General features: G+C 41.4%; 1 protein-coding gene across 3 annotated transcripts in view; it reads right to left on the bottom strand.

Moving 5' to 3' along the window:
- The window catches only part of vwa8 (von Willebrand factor A domain containing 8), a 474,906-nt gene that overhangs the window by 339,295 nt on the left and 112,251 nt on the right, over positions 1-23,360 (bottom strand). For all 3 annotated transcript variants that reach the window (XM_041211497.1, XM_041211500.1, XM_041211499.1), the window contains 6 exons: positions 16,634-16,801; positions 15,178-15,342; positions 14,052-14,101; positions 9,711-9,819; positions 9,526-9,630; positions 4,093-4,221 (listed from right to left, as the gene is read on the bottom strand). In XM_041211497.1, coding sequence (XP_041067431.1) covers positions 4,093-4,221; positions 9,526-9,630; positions 9,711-9,819; positions 14,052-14,101; positions 15,178-15,342; positions 16,634-16,801 — 726 coding nt within the window. The remainder of the gene's footprint in view (positions 1-4,092; positions 4,222-9,525; positions 9,631-9,710; positions 9,820-14,051; positions 14,102-15,177; positions 15,343-16,633; positions 16,802-23,360) is intronic.

The raw sequence follows: 23,360 nt of genomic DNA, 5'->3' as shown, positions 1-23,360 counted from the left end.
AGGTCCAGATGATTTGTGTCCCAGACTGCTGAGGGAAGCAAGGGAGGAGATCGCAGGGGCTCTAACCCAAATTTTTAATTCCTCTCTGGCCATGGGGGAGGTGCCAAAGGACTGGAGAACAGCTAATGTGGTTCTGCTATTTAAGAAGGGTTGTAGAGATAAGCCAGGGAACTACAGGCCAGTGAGTCTCACGTCAGTTGATAGGGAAACTATTGGAGAAATTTCTGAAGGAGAGTATCTATCTCCACTTGGAGAGGCAAGGTTTGATCAGGGATAGTCAGCATGGCTTTGCCAGAGGGAGGTCATGCCTAACAAATTTGATTGAATTTTTTGAAGAGGTGATCAGGTGTGTAGATGAGGGTAGTGCAGTTGATGTAGTTTATATGGATTTCAGCAAAGCCTTTGATAAGGTCCCACGTGGGAGACTTATAAAGAAGGCAATGGCACTTGGGATACAGGGTATTTTGATAAGGTGGATTAAAAATTGGCTTAGTTGTAGAAGGCAAAGGGTGATGAAAGAAGGATGCTTTAGTGACTGGAAGCCAGTGTCCAGTGGCATACCGCAGGGATCTGTGCTCGGTCCCTTATTAATTGTCATTTATATAAACAACATAGATGACTATGTGGGGGTAGGATCAGTAATTTTGCTGATGACACAAAGATTGGCTGGGTGGTTAACAGTGAGGTTGAGTATCTTGGGCTACAGGAAGATATAGACAGGATGGTCAAATGGGCAGATAAGTGGCAGATGGAATTTAACCCTGAAAATTGTGAGGGCATACACTTTGGAAGGAGTAATTTGACAAGGAAGTATTCACTGAACAGCATGGCACTTGGAAGTTCTGAGGAACAAAGGGACCTTGGCATGTGTGTCCATAGATCTCTGAAGGCAGAGGGGCATGTTAGTGTGGTGTTGAAAAAGGAATATGGGACACTTGCCTTTATCAATCAAGGCATAGATTACAAAAGTAGGGAGGTCATGTTGGCATTGTATAGAACCTTGGTGAGGCCACCAGCTGAAGTAGTGTGTGCAGTTCTGGTCGCCACATTATAGGAACGATATGACTGCACTGGAGTGGGTGCAGAGGAGGTTCACCAGGATGTTGGCTGGGATGAAACATTTAAGTTATGAAGAGTGGTTGGATAGACTTGGGTTGTTTTCGTTGGAGCAGAGAAGACTGAGGGGGCGACCTGATCGAGGTGTACAAGATTATGAGGGGCATGGACAGGGTGGATAGGGAGCAGCTGTTCCCCTTAGTTGAAGGGTCAGTCACAAGGGGGCATAAATTCAAGGTGAGGGGCAGGAGGTTTAGGGGGGATGTGAGGAAAAACTTTTTTACCCAGAGGGTGGTGATGGTCTGGAATGCACTGCCTGGGAGGGTGGTGGAGGCGGGTTGCCTCACATCCTTTAAAAAATACCTGGATGAGCACTTGGCACGTCATAACATTCAAGGCTATGGGCCAAGTGCTGGTAAATGGGATTAGGTAGATAGGTCAGGTGTTTCTCACGTGTCGGTGCAGACTCGTTGGGCTGAAGGGCCTCTTCTGCACTGTGATTCTGTGAACATTTGTTGCTTTATAACAATAGGGCTGCCTTGGCCATGTAAGAAAAACATCTGAGCTAGTGATTTACAAATAAGCCAAATTCTAATTTAACTGAACAGCATTCTCGGATTTTTACTGGTGTTTTAGAGATTAAATTTCAGAACACTGTCCATTATTCTCTGCATTTATCCATTTTTATTGCCTACTATTTTAAGGCCGAGATACACAGAAAAATGATATGCAAGTTTTAACAACTGTTGTAACTAGTATACCTATGCTGGAAAGGGGGGATTGGGATTTAGCAGCACTCAGAGACAGGTTTCTGCTTTGATAGCACTATAACATGGGCCCTGATGTTTGACAGAAGTGGGCTGAGAGTCCTGATATTTGACATCACTGTAATGGAACCAAACATTCACAAAATGGATTAAGACCTTTGATCTGGACATTATTGCAGAAGGGGAATCTGAGGCTTGGCAGAACTGGGGGATGAATTTAAAGTCTGATTTACTGGTGGCAACCTGGTGTGTGCCGACATTGAGGGGGGAGCAGGACATGTGCTGAGCAGCATTGGTTGGAGGATGGGGAGGTATTCCATGTCCAATTGCAGCAGTTTGTGACATTCTAAGGATATCTCTGTAAATATGCATCTTTGTCTGTCTGCCTCTCACAGTCATTCTATCTCTCTCTTCCGTGAAAATAAACTAAATTAAAACATCTCAACAAAACAAAAGTAGTAATTAGAGCTTTTAAAATTCGATTCATTTTTTGATCTGAAAATCAAGCTTAATGAAGGCCTCCATTTCTCTGTCAATTCCCATTAATTAGAATATTTACAAATTTTGACCTATCAACACGAAACAGATGATAATTTGCGTCATTTTGCTTTAAGACATTTTTTGCAAAGTGAGTTAGATTACAATAAAGTAAGAGACTCATACTCTGAGCTGACTGTAGTTTGCAAAGTTAATATAGTGCAAAACAATACTTACAAGGTGAAATTGATAGCTTGCATTCAATACACAAAAAAGCTCATTATAAATTTTGACAATTGGGAATTTGAAATGTATCCTCTATCCTTACTTCAAATAAATCTTAAAAAGTGTGTGCAGAATCTGTTAGAGTATTCCTTAAGTACTATGAATGAACAGTGTTGATGCATCCTGAGAAACTACAATGGGAAAAAGTTGACACAAGTGAGACAAAAACCTAACAGAAGGTCAAGTTGCGCGAAAAGGAATTTTTCACAGAGGTAATACCTTTAATTCATTATAGTCAAATATTTCAAGAAACACAGCAGATAAACTTTTAATTTATAGCCAGTGCCTAATCCATATGAGATGGTTCTTCGGTACAGTGCATTAAAATGGAATACAAACTGGAATGGAATATAAAAATTAAACTGAAATATATATTCAAGCTTCAGTGACCGATTTATTCCAATTGGCTTCAATAGCAAAAATAATTGTCAATGTTAGCCAAGCATGGAGCAAGATTTGAATTGCTGGTAACTGATGAGACATTACAAATCAAGGGTGAGGCTTGTGTTCCTGAACCGAACAGAAAATTGAAATAATGTAGTCCATCTTACTTATTTATAGCAAAGCAAATTTCACTGAATTAAGATTACTTTGCATGCTGCTCAACAAACGAGGGCAAATTTCCTGCACTCTCAGTCAGGTGCTGTGCCCAAAGGAAGTAGGCGCTAGAGTCAGTGTTGTAATAGGATAACCTGATTCTGCAAACACACTTCCTGTAAGTGCGTCCTCCTACTGGGACTGCAAGATCAGTGCATTAACCTACACAATCATCCAACCATGGAGGATTTAAAGGATGATATTGCACATAACTGCATACATACCATTAATCTATTAACAGACCGGTTTCACAGGTCCACTGCAGTCAAATCAGGCTGCTCCTTGCAGAGCAACAACTGAGACAAGCTCATTAAGAGTAACTCACAATTTAAGAATGGAATAAGAAGTGATTTGCTGGTTTAGTCTTTGACTTGGTATTTGATTCCCTGTTAATATCTAGTCATGCAAATTTAAAACTCATTCTTTTGTTATTGACCTTTGGCAGCAGCCAGGATAACAGATTCCCTTCTTGTAAAAATAAATGGTGCTGTAAAATTAAAAAGTCATTGCCATACAATCGCTCTGCCTGATAAACAAGCCTCACCTTTACATCAATACGGAGCTACACAGACATTCAAACAGAATGCCTCCAGAAGGAATCAAACATATATTTATTTGTCTAAGATAGATGCTCTCTGGCATATTAATATGACATCTCTGAGGTGTGTTCTTTCTTCTATATTCTAAGTTGAAAAAGCAGGGCTGTTCAATAAAGCTAAAACACAATTGCTATTATCAAAAATGTCTGGCAAAAAAAGAATCTAAATACAAAAAATACCAAAGAATTGAAGACAGCTGGCTGTAACAAATTCTTCCACAAACATGAGGAGCCAGCGAAAGGGTCAAAAATAATTTTTGAAGATTCAATGTTTAAATGCCATATTACCATCACTGAAAGAGAATTCATTACCTGAAAGGCCATTTCTTTGTCACCAATTTGAACAGTGGCTATGGCCTGTAAAGTCTGGCCTTTGATTTCTTTTATACCAGTAACTGCCTTTGGGGTCGAGGAACTTGCAGAGCCCAGCAACTCAAATGTCTAAAACAAACAGAATTTCAACTCATTGATTGCAATGGAAGAGGTGTAACACAATAACATCAACAAATTCATAATTTAAATGGAATCAAATAATATGTCCCAAGAAAAATCCAAAGTATGAAATATTAAAAAGTATGAAATAATCCTGCAAGATGCACAAAATTTTCAGCTGGGGTTAACACACTGATGCCATGTAATCTGTAGACGAAAGTTGTTTTTGGGAATCTGGTCCCAGAGAGCCAGCTTACAGATCACTCGGTTGGCATTCAGGACTAGGCTGAGCAGAGAGGCGCCAGGCCAAACTGTAGCATCTTCACACAGGGAGTGAAAGAAAATCACACCGGGTTCCACGAGCTGAGTGTCACCTCATCAGCTAAAGGAACCACTGGCAAAGTTTTGATAGCAGACATTCTTCCAACAAAAATTGGCTGGGTGGTTGATAGTGAGGAGGATAGTTGTACACCGCAGAAAGATATCAATGGGCTGGTCAGATGGGCAGAAAAGTTGCAAATGGAATTCAACCTGGAGAAGGGTGAGGTGGTGCATTTGGGGAGGTCAAACAAGTGAAGGATTACAAAATAAATCGGAGAATATTACAAGGTATGGAAGAAGTGAAAGACCTTGGAGCGAATATCTACAGATCCTTGAAGGTAGCAGGACAGGTTGATCGGGTGGCTAAGCAGGCTTATGGAACCCTATTCCTTATTAGCTGTGGGATAAAATATAAGAGTAGGGAGGTTTTGCCTGAACTATATAAAACATCAGTTAGGCCACAACTTGAATGCTGTTTGCAGTTCTGGTCACTTCATTACAGAAAGGATGTAATTTTCTTAGCGAGGATACAAAGGAGATTTACGAGGATGTTGCCAGAACTTGAAAATTGCAACTATAAGGAAAGACTAGGCAGGCTGGGGCTGTTCTTTATAGTCAGCACATAACAAGCAATTCTAGATTTAGTCTGAGGAAATGAAGTTGGGTAAGTGCATAAAGTAGCAGTGGGTGACCATTTTGGAGGTAGTGACCATAACACAGTTAGATTTAACATAAGTATGGAAAATGATAAAAAAATAGAACAGGAATAAAAGTTCTAAATTGGGAAAGACAAATTTTACGAAGCTGAGATGATCTGGCGAAAGTGGACTGGTTACAACAACTTGAAGGGAAATCAGTGACAGATCAGTGAGAGACATTCAAATACTAGATTCTACGGGCACAGTGTAGACATGTTCACACAAAGAAAAATGGTGCTACTGCCAAATCTAGAGCCCCCTGGTTATCTAGAAGCATACAAGGTAAGATAAAGCAGAAAAAGAAAGCTTATGACAGTCACAAAAAGCTTAATATTGTTTAATATTATTTAATAATAAAGCTGAATATAGAAAGTACAGGGGTGAAGTAAAAAAGGTAATTAAGAAAGTAAAGAAAGGATATGAAAAAAATATTGGCAGGTAAAATCAAAGAAAACCCAAAGATGTTTTACCAGTACATTAAGAGCAAGAGAATAACTAAGGAAAGGGTAGGGCCTATCAGAGATGCACATGGCAATTTGTGCATTGATGCTAAAGATATGGGCAGGATTCTCAATGAGTACTTTGTCTCTGTCTTCACCAAGGAGTGGGATGATGCAGACATTCTAGTTAAAGAGGAGGAGTGTGAAATATTAGATACAATAAGCACAGTGAGACATGATGTACTGGAGGGACTAAAGGTGGATAAATCACCAGGGCCAGACGGATTCTATCCCAGGCTGTTAAAGGAAGTTAGGGAGGAAATAGCGAATGCTTTGAGAATCATTTTCCAATCCTCACTAGATACAGACGAGGTACCAGAGTATCAGAAGTCTGTGGATGTTGTACCATTATTTAAAAAGAGTGCAAGGGATAGGCCAAACAATTATGGGCCAGTCAGTCTGACTTTGTTGGTGGGCAAATTATTAGAAGCAATTCTGAGAGACAGGATAAACTGTCACTTAGAAACGAACGGATTAATCAGGGATAGTCGGCATGGTTTTGTTAGGGGAAGGTCATGTCTTACTAATTTAATCAAATTTTTTGAGGAAGTAACAAGGAGGATTGATGAGGGTAGTGCAGTGGATGTTGTCTACATAGATTTTAGTAAGGCATTTAACAAGGTCCCACATGGCAGGCTGGTCAGAAAAGTAAAAGCCCATGGGATACAGGGAAATGTGGTGAGTTGGATTCAAAATACACTCAGTGACAGGAAACAAAGGATAATGGTCGATGGATATTCTTGTGAATGGAAAACAGTTTCCAGTGGTGCTCCACATGGCTCAGCGTTGGCTCCCTTGCTGTCTGTTGTACATATATTAATGATTTGGACTTAGTTGTGGATAGCATGATTGGGAATTTTGCAGATGACACAAAATTTGGCCATGTAGTTGCTAGTGAAAAAGATAGCTGTTGTCTCCAGAATGATATCAATGGTTTGGTTGAGTGGGCAGAAAAGTGGCAGATGGAATTCAATCCAGAGAAGTGCGAGGTAATGCATTTGGGGAGGGCAAACAAATTTAAGGAATACTCAATAAACAGAAGGATATTGGGAGGGGTAGATGAAGTGCATGTCCACAGGTACCTGAAGGTGGCAGGACAGGTGGGTAAGGTGGTAAAGAAAGCATACGGAATGCTTTCCTTTATTGAACAAGGTATAGAACAGAAAAGCAGGGATGTAATGATGCAACTGTATAAAATGCTGGTTAGGCCACAGCTGGAATTGTGTGTAGTTCTGGTTGCCACATTACATAGGAAGGACATAATTGCTCTGGAGAGAGTGCAGGGGAAATATACAAGAATGTTGCCAGGACTTGAAAATTGTACCAATGAAGAAACATTGGAAATGCTGGGGTCATTTTCATTGGAACTGAGGGGCGACCTGATTGAGCTGTACAAGATCATGAGGGGCCGAGATGGAGTAGACAGAGATGCCCTGTTTCCCCTAGCGGAGAGGTGAATTACCAGGGGGCACAGATTTAAGGTTATTGATAGAAGGATTAGAGGGGAAATGAGGAAAAGCTACTTCACCCAGAGGGTGGTGGGTGTTTGGAATTCGCTACCTGGTTTGATGGTGGAGGCAGAAATCCTCAACTCATTTAAAAGGTACCTGGATCTGTGCCTGAAGTGCTGGAACCTGCAAGGCTATGGTGCTGGAAGGTGGAATTAGAATGGGTTTTTTAGTTTTAGTTTTTTTAGATTTTTTTTCTGTTTTGGCCGGCGTAGACACAATGGGCTGAATGGCCTCTTTCTGTGCCGTAACTTTTCTATGATTCTATGGTTCTCCTTGGAACAGAGGAGACTGGGGGGAAATTTGATTGAAATGTACAAACCTGCGAGGGGCCTGAAAAGAGTGGATGGGAAGGGCCTATTTACTTTAGCAGAGAGGTCAGTGACTAGAGGGCATAGATTTCAAGTGATTGGTAGAGGGGTTACAGGGAAGAAAAGGAAAATATTTTCACACTGAAGGTTGTGCAGGTCTGGAACTGACTGCTTGAAAGGGTAGTAGAGGCAGAAATCTTCATTTAAAAAGGTATCTGGATATGCACCTCAAGTGCCATAACCCGCAGGGCTATGGACCAAATGATGGAAAGTGGGATTAGGCTGGGTGACTCGTTTTTGGCCATTGCAGACACAATGGGCCAAGTGGCTATTTTCCGTGCTGTAAACGTTCTATGATTCTAACAGTATGGACATGAATCCTTGCAGACAGATGATAAAGAGGCACATAGATAGACAATAAAACATGCACGCATCCTTTTAGTAAAGTGCTATAAACTTCAGACACTGTACATAAACACGTAAAAGTTGGCCTTGTATAAAAGTCAACCCTATGATTTCGCACAAAGGTTGATCCTAGATTTTCAGGGATCAAACCGCATTGTGATTATTAATTACTTCCCGGTATTTACTCCGGTCCATGAATTGAAAGAGATAGTTATGGTATATAGTACACACATACCATAACATTACTACGAACAGGAGAGATCTGTTTGGGGATCAAATATCTGCTTATTTTTATTCACTTCAAACAAATCAATCTCCAAACAGAACAATCTCAATGATAGTAATGTGGTCCTACAGCACTCCTGTACATTCACTCCTTTAAACTGGATGATCGCAAGGGTCTAATGACAGGCCTGTTGACAAGGTGTTAGTTTAGTCAATTGAAGTGCTCTCGTTTCTGATTTAGAACATTGCAGTTTCAAACCAGAAAAATATTATGTCTACTTGTTCCCCTTTATCTATCCTGCTTGGTATCTCCTCAAAGAATTCTAATAAATTTGTCAGGCATGATTTCCCCTTCATGAAGCCATGATGACTCTGCTTGATTATATTATGCATATCTAAATGCTCTGCTATTAGATTCTTTATAATAGACTCCCACATTTTCTCAATGATGGATGCTAAGTTAACAGGCCTATAGTTACCTGCTTTTTGTCTCCCTCCCTTTTTGAATAAGGGTGTTACATTGGCAGTTTTCCAAACCTCTGGGACATTTCCAGAATCTACGGATTCTTGGAAGATTATTACCAGTGCATCCACTATCTGTGTGGCTACTTCCTTTAATATCCTAGGATACAACCCGTAGGTCCAGAGGACTTATCGGCCTTTAGCCGCATTAGTTTTCCTAGTGCTTTTACTCTGGTGATAGTTATTATATTTATTTCCTCCCCACCTTTTGCCCCTTGATTATTTAGTATTTTTGGAATGCTATTAGTGTCTTCTGCCGTGAAGACTGGTGCAAAGTATTTATTCAACTCCACTGCCATTTCCTGGTGCCCCTTTATTACTTCCCCAGCCTCGTTCCCTAAGGGGCCTATGTTCATTTTGGCCTCTCTTCCTTTTTATATATTTAAAAAAGCCCTTACTGTCCGTTTTTATATTACTTGCTAGTTTACCCTCAAAGTTTATCTTCTCCATCTCTGTTACTTTTTTAATCATCTTTTGTTGGTTTTTAAAACTCTCCCAATCCTCTGGCTTACCACTAACCTTTGCCACATTGTATGTTTTTTCTTTCAATTTGATACTATCCTTATCTTCCTCGGTTAACCATGGTTCGTTTATCGCCTTCCTAGAATCCTTCTTCTTCACTGGGATATATCTTTGTTGTGAGTTATGAACTATTTTCTTAAGCGTCTGCCATTCTTCATTGTAATTACTCTTATTGTAATTGCTCTTTAGCACAGTTGTTTCTGACTCAAGTTTCTCACTCTCAAGTGTTGCTCTAAATAGGCAATCAGGGACCATTGATCACAATGACAAAGGTTTCATTTTCTGAGTGGTTCCTACCTACCTTTAATACATCCTCCACTCCAGTTCTACCTTCTTTCCCAAGCATTAAATCATATGGGTAAAGTCTGTGGAGCAGTTGTTGGGCAGACAGCGTGGGAAACACATCCTGGTCAGAAAGCAACATGTTAATTAAACTGTTCACAGAATTAAAACTCATTCTAATGCTCTGCTTTCAGTTGTACATACCATGATTTTAATGACAGCTGCTAAGTTATCCACTGGGAACTCAGGCAGACCAAGGGTTGTGGACTCTTGAGAGCAGAGGGTTGAAGCAAAGGATAACATCTGAGATACTCTGGTAAAGTAGAAGTAGTCATTAAGCTGCAGATTCCTAGTCAACTGGAGGTTTTCATTTCATTAGATAGCTGATGGTATATTTTAGTTTTTAGTAAATGTTTAAAAACTAAACTCCCACTCTGCTGAAATAACACAACGCTGCAAGTTGTGAAAGTTTTCCTATCTGTCTTCTGAAGTGAGGGTAGATTTCAAACAAACAGCCTGAGAGTAGAATATAATGCAACAGGAGCAGCTATTGGGGTTTCAGTTGTGGAACTCAATGCATCCAGCCCGATTTTCCATATAGATGCATAACCCGGCACTGGCCACAGCGCTTGAACTCATAACATGCATTTCCAATTCACAATATTTCCAGTAAATTACCTGCACGCTGTTAAGTAAATGGGCACAGATACAAAAGAAAGAAATACAAGAAATAGATCCTGAAATGAAGTTCACCAAAGCTTTTCAAGCACACAAAACATAATAATATGACAGCACAATGCTAACAACTTCCATTTATATAACAACTTGAACCCAGAAAAATAGCTAATCTAGAAGCTCCTCGGAGAGAAAAATGAAAAGGAACAGATACAGGGCCAAGGTAGCAAGAGTTGGAAGTGACTGAAAAATTGGTCAAAAAGGTGGAGGCTTTCAAGTTGGTGAGGGAATTGGAGCGGTTAAGGAGTGAGTCTGCAACCTCCTCCAAGATCCCTGTAATCTTTTAATTCTGGCCTCTGATTTCCTTCACTCCACCACTGGTGGCCATGCCTTTACCTGCCTGAGCCCTTAGCTCTGGAATTCCCTCACTAGCCCTCTCTACATTTTTACTATGCTCCTTAAAACCGACCTCTTTGATCAACTGTTTGGTCACCTGTTCTATTTTTCTCTGTATGTGGTTCAGCGTTGAATGTTGTTCAACATTCCTCTGAGGGTCCTTGGGACTTTTTAACCATGTTAAAGGCTCCATATAAATGTAAGTTATTGTTGTTTAACTGCAGATTCTCCGATTGTCGAATGATGCATGCTGACTCTGTGGTTTTATATGTCATTTAGTCAGCACAGATTATTGCAGAGAATCCTACCACACACAATCCAGTCATACAGCTCCCTGCTCTGCAACTCTTCGGTGTTCCATTCATTCCAGGTGCTGCCTGAATTCCACTCATTCGCCACCCAGTGTTTCCTCACCCCCATGGCCTCTGACTCTGGGGAGCCTGAGCCCATTACTCACAGTCATTTCCCACCTTTCAACAGCAAGTTAGGAAAAACCTATTGGGTAGGTTTTCATTTTGCTCTTTGAATGATAGGTATCCTCCACTCAAAGCAGATTCTGGGGAAACCACATTTTAATCATGTGTGTAGCATAAGGTTGCCAACTCTCCAAGAATTAAAGATTAATCTTCAGGAAACTGCTGTGAGCAACCCAGGAGGAAAATCACAGGGTCATTAAAATCATGCACATTTAAAAAACATCTTTTCTAACGCTTTTTGGCTACCAGTTACAAAACACATAGGAGATCCAAATCAAGGTTGTTTGGGTCATTCTTGACTATCAGTCAATCAAGTAATGAAGATACTATTCGCCTTCCAACTGTTGTGGAAAGGTGATGCATCATGAGGAATGGATGTGTTGGGCGACCAATAGCAGGACTGTAAAAGAGGGATGAGTGGAGGTGGGGGCGGGAGTTGGGGAATGGGGTGAGTCATACAGTCACACAGCCAGGAATATGTCCAACAGAGTTGACCACTCAAGCAGCTTGAAGTTGCAGACTGGTGGTGCTTCAATCAGTCCAATACTGTTTCACCGTATAAAGTCCCAGAATCTGAAGGAACACTTAAGCTAATTAACTCAGTAACAGAACCACCAGATCCAGGACCTGCAGGAATAGACATGTGAGGATTGCAGTATGCAGAGGGTCCTCATTATTTGAAGAAGACCTTACCCAAGCAGGATTGTTGCCTTCCTCGTGGCAGGGGGAAGATCATCAGGCAGTGGCTGGAAAAACTTCAATCATGACAGGGTAAACAACTAGCGATCAAGGTGCAAGGCATAGGGAATATATTTAAGGCTAAGATAGACAAATTTTTGATCTTTCCAGGAATCAAGAGATATGGGGACCAGGCAGGAAACTGGAGGTGAAGCCAAAGATCAGCCATGATTGTATCGAATGATGGAGCAGGCTCGACAAACCATATGCTCTACTCCTGCTTCTATTTCTATGTTGTTATGTTCTTTAGGTACCACATAAAAGCTGACTACATAAGATAGACCTCATGACGCTGGGGGTAGTATATCAGCATAGATAGAGGATTGGTTAACTAACAGGGCACAGAGTTGGGATAAATAGGTCTTTTTCAGGTTGGCAACAAGTGGAGTGCTACACTTCACTACAGATCACTTCTGGGATCTTAACTATATTAACGACTTGGGTTAAAGGTTAGCGTGTATTGTAGCCAAATTTGCTGATTAAAGGTAAGAAAGCAAGTCGTGAGGAGGATACAGAGTCTGCAAAGGGAGATAGATAGGTTAAATGAGTGGGTAAACATTTGGCAATGGAGTATATAATGTGGGAAAATGTAAGGTTATCCAGTCTGATAGGAAGAATTCAAAAACAGAATATTATTGAAATAGATTGAGACTCACGGTGCTGCAGTACAGATGGATCTGGGTATCCTCGTACATGAGGTTAGCATGTGGGTACAGCAAATAATTTGGAAGGAAAATGGAATGTTGGCCTTTATTGCAAGGGAAATGGAGTATAAAAGTAGGGAAGTCTTGCTTCAGGGTATTGGGGAGACCACACCTGGAATACAGTCTACAGCTCTGGTCTTAAGGAAGGACCTACTTGCATTGGAAGCAATTCAGAGAAGGTTCACTGGGCTGATTCCTGGGATGAAGGGATTGTCTTATGAGGAAAGGTTGAGCAGGTTGGGCCTATACTCATTGGACTTTAGGAGAATAAGAGGTGATCTTATTGAAACATGTAAGATTCTGAGGGGGCTTGACAAGGCAGATAGATGTTGAGAGGACATTGCCCCTAGTGGGGAAACTTAAAACCAGAGGAGTTTCAGAGTAAGGGGTCTCCCATTTAAGGCGGAGATGAGGGGGAATTTCTTCTCTCAGAGGATCATTAGTCTTTGGAATTCTCTACCCAGACAGCAGTGGAGGCTGGGTCACTGAATATATTCAAGCCTGAGTTAGAGAGTTTTGATCTGTCTAAGGGAGTTAAGGGTTATTGGAGGGCAGGCAGGAAAATGGAATTCTGGCCAAGGACAGATCAGCCATGATCTTAATGAAAGGCACAACACAATTAATGGTTGAATGGCCTACTCCTGCTCTTATGTTATGTTCTTACAACAAAAATCTATCTACTTTACTCTTGAAAACTCCAATTTCCCAAGCATCCAAAGGTTTTTAGGGGGCCATGTTCCAAACTTCCACTAACCTTTGTGTAAAAAAGTGTTTTCTGATTTCACTCCTGTAGGCCTAGCTCTAAATTTCAAGTTCTGCCCTCTTGTTCTGGACTCTCTCACCAGACAAAATAGTTTATCTGTATTCATCCTATTGAATCATCATTTATCATTACTAAAATTATCATTTTCAACATTTTAATTAAGTCAACCCTCAACCTTTTAAACTCAAGGGACAACAACCCAAGTAAAAGCAATTTGTCCTCATAATTTAACCCTTTTAGCTCCAGTAACATAAAAGTATTAAGTCATCACAATAAGACAGCAAAATAAATGGGGTGGGATATTGAGTACACCTGCCAGCATGCTTTGAGATATGTTAAAGCTGATCTTTAAAGACAATTCCATGGTCCCTGTACATCTCAACTTGGGTAATGCCCCATTAGGCAGAATAGAATGGAACAGGTAAGCAGTTTAAAGGAGATTAAGCAATTAGCTGCATCCAGAGAGATTGGGTAGTTGTGCATGGAACTCTGTTGAAAGCGGCAGGAAGTGATTATTTGGATGCCTGGGAGAATCAGTGCTGGGACCTTTGCTACACGTATCTACTGTGATTTGAATATGGGGATACATCTATTAAAATTCAAAGGAAGTTAAGGAGCAAACAGGCAGACAGTGAAATACTTAGGGAATAAAATCAGGGAGAAAGGAACAATAGCAGACACACAAATAGAGAGGCACACAGAGGAGAAACAGGATACACCCCAGCCTGCCTAACTGGCTTGTCCACCAGGTTTGTGCCTGCTTAATGGATAAGGTATCGTTAAACAATCATACCTTTCCGAGGGTACATTTGGTCCAATAGCATACAAGACTGCCAACTGGTCCTAGCAAAGTAATAAAAATTAACATCGTCAATAAAGTGAGGAAGTGTGAAGAATAGAAGCATACTGCTGGCTGACTCAGAGTTCCTTCAAGCTGCAAATTCCAACCCTGCCAGATTCCCTCCTTTAAAATCTACCTGCTCCTAAAGCCAGTGACTCTTGCTAGGACATGGTCTATAACACGGTATCCAACATCTTGGAGTTGGGAGCTGCATATAAGTGTCAAAAACAGTGAATGAATCTTAAAAGGTTGTGCAGAAATTTGAGGCCCAATACACTAGGATTCAAAGGCCCCCAAGAACTCAATTCCTGATACAAACATCTTCTACCCGTCCCCCATATATTAGAGGGCCCATGAACATAAATTGAGACTGCCCCCTTCTGACTCCCATCGCCACCCCAGTATACAAATAGCCAGACTCTGTTGTATGTGAAAAGGTGCCAGACACGAGAAGTAATGCATCAAAAGAGGCCACAGGCACATGATAACAGCAAAAAGCAAGACCCCACAACACAAAACTCGCCCCTCTTCTCATCTCCAAAACTTCCATGCTGCACTCCATCCTCACTTCTTTTTCTCTTTTCCCATCTCGCTTGCTCCCAATTCTTATTTCCATCTTTCTCACCCCACCCTCATTCTTAACTTTCTCTCACCCCCTGTCCTCACTTCTCTTATCCATCCTCGGTCTCATCCTTCTGCCCTCCCACCCTCACCATTATCCTTGTCCAGCCCTGAAGCAAACTGATAAGAATTTAGCCTCAGTCCTTTCCCAGGTTGAACGGCTAATGGGCTGCTCTTGAATCGATCAAAGTCCATCAAGCAGGGAATAGTGTCTTCTAGTTCTCAAAGCTCAGGAAGCTTCAAAAGCCACAGATGAGCTACTTAAAACTTCTTCTCATACAAAAGTACAATTAGTTATGAAGCACTAATTGCATTACAAGAGTCCATTACACTACTAAATAATTAAACTAAGATATCACAGTGGCATCATTTTTAATTGTGCATATTATAGAAACCAAAGTAGGTTTCGATTAAGCTATCTGCTCATATCGCTATCATATGGGAAGACTAAGATTACCTTAAAAGGCAGACAATATATGTCCCTGGCCTGAAACCTGGAACGAAGCGGAGGATCCAGAGGATTTCCAGGATACCTTGGGACTGGTAGACCCAGGGCTATAACCCTGAAGTCCTCACTAACTCGGACAATCTTCCACGCATCCAGTTCCTTCCTCGTATGTTCCTACGCGAAGAGCAGCATATTAAATACAGGTCAAATCAGCACCATACAATAAACCTTTCAATGTGAACAACAAAATTGCTGCAAATTCAAAGCAAGTCAGTCAGCCACTTAAATAAAGGGGGTGTTCCTGCAGCTTGGCAGTAGCATTTGAACCAGAAAGTTGTACGATCATAGCCTATTCTTGCACCTGAGTATTTAATATGCACCAATACATCAGTGCAGTAGTGAGGGAATGCTGCATCGTCAGAGGGGCATCCTTTGAATGATACATTAAAATGAGATCCCATTTGCCCATTTGGAGCCTCAGGTTAACACTAATGATCCTGTAGTATGATTAAAAGAACAGGGAGATCTCCCAATGTCCTAGCCAATATTCCCTCCTCAACCAACATCATAAATTATGTTCACCTCACTAATTATGAAGCACAGAAAACGGTTGACATATTTGCCTACACTGATTGGACTTCAAAGAGATGCATTATATATGAAGTGCTTTGCGACATTTCTAAGAGACCTTTTTTTATTCTTTTGTGGAATGTGGATGTCGCTGACAAGGTTAGTATTTGTTGCCCATCCCTAATTGCCCATTGAACTGAATGGCTTGCTAGGCCACTTCAGAGGGCAGTTAAGAGTCAAGCACATTGCTGTGGGTCTGGAGTCACATGTAGACCAGGCCAGGTAACAATGATAGATTTTATTTCCTTCCAGCTGCTGTGGTGGGGTTTGAACCCTTGTCCCCAGGGCATTAGCCTGGGCCTCTGGATTACTAATCCAATGACATTACCACTGCAATCACCCTCTTACCATGAGGCACTACTACCTCTCCACCTCTCTCTCCCCTCCCAGAAGACCCTTATTTCAACCTAATTCTTCGATCAGGCTTATGATTGGCCCATCGAATCCCTCCCACTATCGCCTAGTGGCCACTTTCTTCACACCTGTTTCAGATATCATTCAATATTAAATGTGCCATTTAAATCCAAGGTACTGAGTTGGGCCTGTCATCAGAATACCATAGTGAGGTAGACAACACCCCTTATGGAGTTAATGAAAATAAAGAAAGGAATGACCACCAAGTGAAAGGTCAAGTACAGAGATATATTGCACACTCGCTCAAAAGGGCATTTAAAACATTACAGAGACTTTAAAGTGCTGGAAAGGGGCACAAAGTCTATATGTCATCCCGTAAAAGTTACGGGAAAGAAAAATGTGAGTTAACAGTGTGACAAAGTAGAATGGAAAATAGAATCCAAAGGGCTCAATATTTCCAGGTTATATAAGTCCCCTTTACCTTCAGTAGCTTGTCATAGCGATCTGCAGACATAAGGAAACGACCATCTTCCAGCTGCATCTCCCGGTTTTCTAGCAGATTATTTAAAACGGGTAGCACATTGCGTTCAGCTTTTTCCAGTCCTTCTAGCACTAATATCCTGCCTTCAGTCGCAGCTCGAACAGCACACTTTCCAGGGGGAAAACAAAATGAAGCTCTTTAACACAGGGACCAACGGGGCAGAAAGTGACCAACAATCTTCATATAGTACAACCAACCCGAAATAAAACATAGGTCTTATACCCGAAATGTCTGTCAATCACACGGGAGTATGATAACCTGTCAGGAAGAAGCATAGAGCAAAGTTTTCTGATGACCATGCCTATACAAAGGTTGAATGTTCTTAAATGTACTAAATATTTGCATGAGAATGTGGAACTCATTACCATTTGAGGGAAATAGCTTAGTTTCATTTAAGGGGAAGTTAGATAGGTGCATGAGGGAGAAAGAAATAGAAGGATATTTTGCTAGAGTGAGATGAAGTAGAGCAGGGCGGATGCTCATGTAGAGCATAAACACCAGCCTTGAGCTTTGGACCATATGGCAGAAGTGTTTAAAATTTCAGGTTACAAATACTGTAAAACTGCTGGAAACTTGTGAATTTAATATTCAGCAGTCTGACATATAAAAAAATACACTGGAACCCAGACCCCCAACAGTTCTACTTATTTATGCAAGGATGAGTGAACTGAACAGTAGAGGAAACTGCATGTTGCTCTTGCAGACCTGACCAAAGCCTTTGATCTGTTTTCCCTTCTTCACCAAAGCTACTCCAGAACACTAAATCCTTCCACTGTGAAATGAAAGGAAGAATCATGTACAATGGAATGACATCTGACACAGTCCCAGTATGAAATGCAATGAACCAGGGTTGGGTACTTGCACCAATGTTGTTTGGCATCTTCTCATACAGCCTCCTCTTGCATGCTTTCCGGGATAAAGATTTCAGAGAAGAAACATGAGATCAGATGGAAGATTGTTCAGCATGCCCAGATTGAGAGTAAAGATGAAAGTCAGACATTCTAGATAAGTGAACTCATGTTTGCTGATGATGCAGTTTGTGTGGCACAATCAGCTGAAGGCCTGCATTCAATTCTAAAAACCTTCTCACTTGCTGCAGAGAAATTTGGAGTCATGATCAAGCAAACAAAAGACAGTGACAATGACTCAAGTCAGCCCAAAGCAGCACCAGTATTTATTAATAGGGGCATGGAGTACAAGAGCAAGGAGGTTATGATAAACGTGTATAAAACACTGGTTCAGCCTTAACTGACTGGAAAAATGTAGACAAATTTTGCCACCTGGGGTCAACAGGTTCAAGTGAAATGAAGCTTGATGAAAAGGCAACAGCTCATATTGGTACTGCTGCTGTGGCATTTGGAAAGCTTCAGGCAAGAGGCTAGAAAAAACTCAAATTCATATAATTACCACACAACTAAAAATCTATAATGCCTGCATACTGTCTGTGCTGGCCCACTGAAGGAGCAATTCACTGAGAGCTAATCCCCACCTTCTCCCCTTGGCCCTGCACATTTTCCTTTTCAGATAATTATCCAATGCCTTTTCGAATACCTTGATTGACCCTGTCTTCACCACACTCTCAGGCAGTGCATCCCAGGTCCTAACACTCAATTGACCCTGTCTCCACCACACTCTCAGGCAGTGCATTCCAGAACCTAACCATTCGATTGATCCTGTCTCCACCACACTCTCAGGCAGCACATCCAAGATCCCAACACTCGATTGACCCTGTCTCCACCACACTCTCAGGCAGTGCATCCCAGATCCTAACACTCTATTGACCCTGTCTGCACCACACGCTCAGGCAGTGCATTCCAGATGCTAACCACTCACTATATGAAAAAGCTTTCCTTCATGTCATTATTGCTTCTTTTGTCAATTACCTTAAATCTGTGCCCTCTGGTTCTCGATTCCTCGACTCATGGGGCAGTTTTTCCTTATCTACTGTCTAGAATCCTGGTGATTTTGATTACCTCTGTCAAATCTCCTCTCAACCTTCTATTCTCCAAGGCAAATTGTCCCAACTTCTCCATTATGTCTGCATAATGGATGTTCCTTGTGCCTGGAACCATTCTCATGAATCTTTTCTGCACCCTCTCCAACGCTTTCACATTCTTCCTAAAGTGTGGTGACAAAAACTGAATGCAATTCTCTAGTTAAGGCTGAACCAGTGTTTTATACAGGTTTATCATAACCTCCTTGCTCTTGTACTCCATGCCCCTATTAATAAATACTGTATGCTTTATCAATTGCGCTCTCAACCTGTCCTGCTACCTTCAATGATTTATGCACATATACACCCAGGTCTCTCTGCTCCTGCATCCCCTTTAGAATTATATCCTTTATTTTATATTGTTTCTGCGCATTTTTCCTAACAAAAAATGTCACACTTCTCTGCGCTAAATTTCATCTGCAAATCATCCACCCATTCCACCAATCTTTCTGTGTCCTTTTGAAGTTCTACACTATCTTACCCACAGTTCACAATACTTCTAAGTCTTGTATCATCTGCAGATTTTGAAATTGTGTGTGTACATCAAGGTCTAGGTCATTTATATCAGGAAGAGCAGGGGTTCCAACACTGACCCAGGAGAACTGCACTATAAACCTTCCTCCAGTCTGATAAACAACCATTAGCCACTACTTTGTTTCCTGTCACTCAGCCAATTTGTATCCAAGTTGTTACTGTCCCTTTTTTTCTTTCATGGGATGTGGGTGTCACTGACAATGGACAATTTGTTGTCCATCCCTAATTGCCCTTGAGACGGGGATGGGTGAACCGCCTTCTTCAACTGCTGTAGTCCATTTGCTCTAAGTACACCCACAGTGCTGCTGAGAAGGGAGTTCCAGGATTTTGATTCCGTGACAGTGAAGGAGCAGCAATATAGTTCCAAGTCAGGATGGTGGCTTGGAGACCAACTTGCAGGTGTTCCATGAGAACTAACTTTGCTCTGCTTGAGAAAGGTCCTTGGGATCTATTGGTAGCGTAGAGTCCCCAACACAGCAGTGAAGTTTTCTAATTCAGAATGTCTCTTGGCTCAAGCAGCATCAGCTATGATGGCTAGGCCATATCTTTAGAATGGGTGATGGTCAACTACCAAAACAAGCACTGTATGGAAAGCTTCATGGCGCCAATAAACCTGATGGGTGACAAAAACTAAGATACAAGGATTCATGCCAGACTGACTTCAACAACTGGGAACAGCTGGGACATGACCAAAGCACTTGGTGCCAAAGTCTCCATACCGGAGCATGGAAATTTGAAGGTCTACATCTTCAAACTGCCACAGAAAAGTACCATCACAGCAAGGAGCCTGTGGCAGTAGCATCAGCAAATGATGACCTATGATACACCCAACCCTGCAACAAGATCCCTACTCACCTTCAATTCTTATCTTTTGCACATCTCAGACTTTCATTGCTCCACCACTGGTGACTGTGTCTTCTGCAGCCTGCGTCCCAAGCTGTGGAATTCTTCCCTAAATCACCTTGTTTCTCTCTCTCACTCCTCAGAACATTCCTTGGAATGATTTACTACATTAAATGTACTATATAAAAGCAAGTTGTGAACACCTCCAGGAATTCATTTGCATTGCCATAGCCTCCAGGGCTATGGGTCAAGCACTGGAAAATGGGATTAGTGCAGTCAGATCTTCGTTGACCAGCTGAATGGCCTCTTTCTGTGCTGTAGATGTCTATGAGTCTATGAGATGTGAGCATAATTTCTAGGCTGACATTCTAGTGCAGAACAATGGGAGTGCTGCACTATTCAAGGTGCAGTTTTTTGGATGAGGCCCAAGTTTGCTCTCAGGTGGACTATAAGTAGCTATGACACTGTTTCTAAGAAGATCAGGTGAGTTCTCAAAGGTGTCCCGATCAGTATTAATCTTCTAATCAACATTACGAAAAACAATTATCCAGTCATTATCATATTATTCTTTGTAGTACCTTGTTGTGCAGAAATTGGATACCACATTTCCTATATTACAAAACTGACAACACTTCAATAGCATTTGATTAGCTGTCAAGAGTTTTGGGACATCCATTAAAGGTGCTATATAAATCCAAGCCTGTCTTTCTTCTTTATAAGTGGTGAATTAGACGACTGGTTACATGCTTGGATATCCTGGCTACACAAACTTTCAACATATTTTAAACTTAGTTGGCTGTTTTTAGCTCCTAGGTCAGAGTAGCTCAAAGATTACAGGAACAATTATTTTGGACATGTATTGATTTTTTTTGCTGTAAAAAGAGCATTCTCACTGCATCAGTTCCACATTCATCTATCTACAAATACATCCAGTCTATCATGCTGCTGATGTTACACTTTGATGACTAGCTTGAAGTAAGACAACTCATAACTGAATATAAGCCACACAAATCAAAGTGAGGAAAATGGCTAGAAATGTTAAAAATGAGAAATTACTTAGATTTATAGAGACCAAACCTGAATGATCAGTCAGGAGAATCCACCAATGAAAACATGAACAAATCAAATCACTCAAAATACTTTTCAAGAATTTTCTGTTTCCCTTACCCCATGAAATAATCTCAAAATAAGTTGGCAAAGATACTAACATTATTTTTTAAGTAAATATTTCACAATATGATTTTTGGACACTCAAGTCTCTCTCAAGAGCCATGAATTGGAGTTGATATTCTTTCAAAGCTGTCATTCTGTTGGCTGAAGGTAATTACCAATTACACCCATCTCCAAATTCCCAGTTATCATAACCTAAGCATGTCTGTTGTGTAGAACTGAGTATAAATAAGATGATTTTCTAATGCAGATGTGCTATTCCGCAGTTGCAATGGTACTTTGACATTTCAACTTCAAACCAAGTTGCAGGAAGAATTTTAAAACTTTTTTTCAAGTAAAATATTTACAAGAAAACTGTTTTCAAATTCTTACATTCTACTTGACAGAGAATAAGGACAGAAAAGGGAATGAATAGAGCATCTGTGCTTTGTCTATGACTCTATGGGACAGAAGGAGACTATTTTTCCCATCGATTCCATGCTGAGTCTCCTCAGAGCAATCCAGTCAGTCCCATTTCCCAGTTCTATCCACACAGCTCTGCAAGGATTTCTTACTTACATAAATATTTATTCATTTTTCCCACTGCCAAATTCAAGGGATGCCTTTTACCAGGCTTTAAAAGTACCTATGAATTAATTTTTCCAAATTCCAAAATAACTTTAGAATCTTAGAGTTTCAGAGAAGAACGATTAACCAACTGCTTCACAGAGACAGAGACAGAGAGAGAGAGAGAGAGAGGGAGGGAGGGGGAGAGAGAAAGAGATAGGGAGGGACAGAGAGAGAGAGGGAGAGGCAGACACACAGGAAGAGAATGAAAAAGATAAATGTCAGCCAGGTCATCAGATAGAGCTTCCCTGCTTTTATTCAAAATAGTGACATGGGGATCCTTCGAGAGGGCAGACAGGACCTTGGATTAACAGCTCATCAGATACCTACACGACATGGACTGCAGTGGTTCAAGAAGACAGCTCACCACCACCTTCTCAATGGCAATTAGAGATGGGCAATAAATGCTGGCCTAGCCAGCGACACCCATATCCCATGAATGAATTAAAAAAACATAAAGACAACACCCCTGACAGTGCAACACTCGCTCAGAACTGAGCTAGAGCTTTAGCCTGAATTTTGTACTCAAAAATCTCTATAATGGGACTTGAACCAATAATCTTCTGGCTGAGGGGTGTAAGTGCTATCACACTGTCTAACACGCAACAGTCAACCCTATGTAGCCACTGGCAAGTCTACAAGGAGTACAGTTAAAAAGAAATATTAAGGAGGTGGTGGCGGCACCTCTGCGTAGCAGACGTATTATACAAGAATGCTCCACTCTAGTTAATTAATGTGTATGCCCTGGCTCAAAAGAGTGAGCAACTAGCTGTCCTTCAGCAGCTCCCGCTGCTGCTGGCGACTTCCAAGCCAGTTGTTCTGGGTGGTGACTTCAACTGCATTATCGATGCAGCTGAACAACCTGGCAGGGCTGACAACAGACTGGATACCACGTCCAGACTCCTGATGGAAACAGTAAGGGATGCCAAGCTGCACAACTTCAACAACCCTGCAGATGGAGCACAGCAAGGTACACCTGGTGGTGGCCAGACGGGTCCATCCATTCCAGGGTAGACTTCCTGTCTGCCTCCCGAGTGTTCATGGTCAGATCCACTGATGTCAAGCTGGTGTTCTTCTCTGATCACTGCATCCTACTGGCTGACTGTCACTTACAGGAAGACCAGAGGGTTGGCAGGGGAACATGGAAGCTGAATGTGAAACTCTTGACCCCAGAAAACATTGAGGAACTCAAAAGAGATTACAAAGGTTGGAGAACTGTGAAACCCCTCTTTTGAGTCCCTAACACACAGATGGGAAGCAATCAAGGGGAACATCAAGAGGTTTTTCATCCTCAAAGGTGTTCAGAAGTCTAGAAAGGAACAGAAGGCAATGCCCCAACTCAAGAAAAACATTCAGAATCTGCTCTGGCTGCAGTCAATTTGGGTCGATTGTCAAGGAGGACCTCCAAGATGTGAAGAGCCAGCAAGCCTCACTCTTTGCCTCAGAGGCCTCCAAGGTCATCTCCCAGTCCAGAGTCCACTCTGTGGAGCAGGATGAGGCGTGCTCACTTTTTTTCTTCCA

Source organism: Carcharodon carcharias, chromosome 18 (assembly GCF_017639515.1).
Source record: "Carcharodon carcharias isolate sCarCar2 chromosome 18, sCarCar2.pri, whole genome shotgun sequence".
In the NCBI taxonomy this organism is placed as follows: domain Eukaryota; kingdom Metazoa; phylum Chordata; class Chondrichthyes; order Lamniformes; family Lamnidae; genus Carcharodon; species Carcharodon carcharias.
The sequence above is the reverse complement of the archived record's forward strand: the minus strand, read 5'-3'. Positions and strand labels throughout refer to the sequence as shown.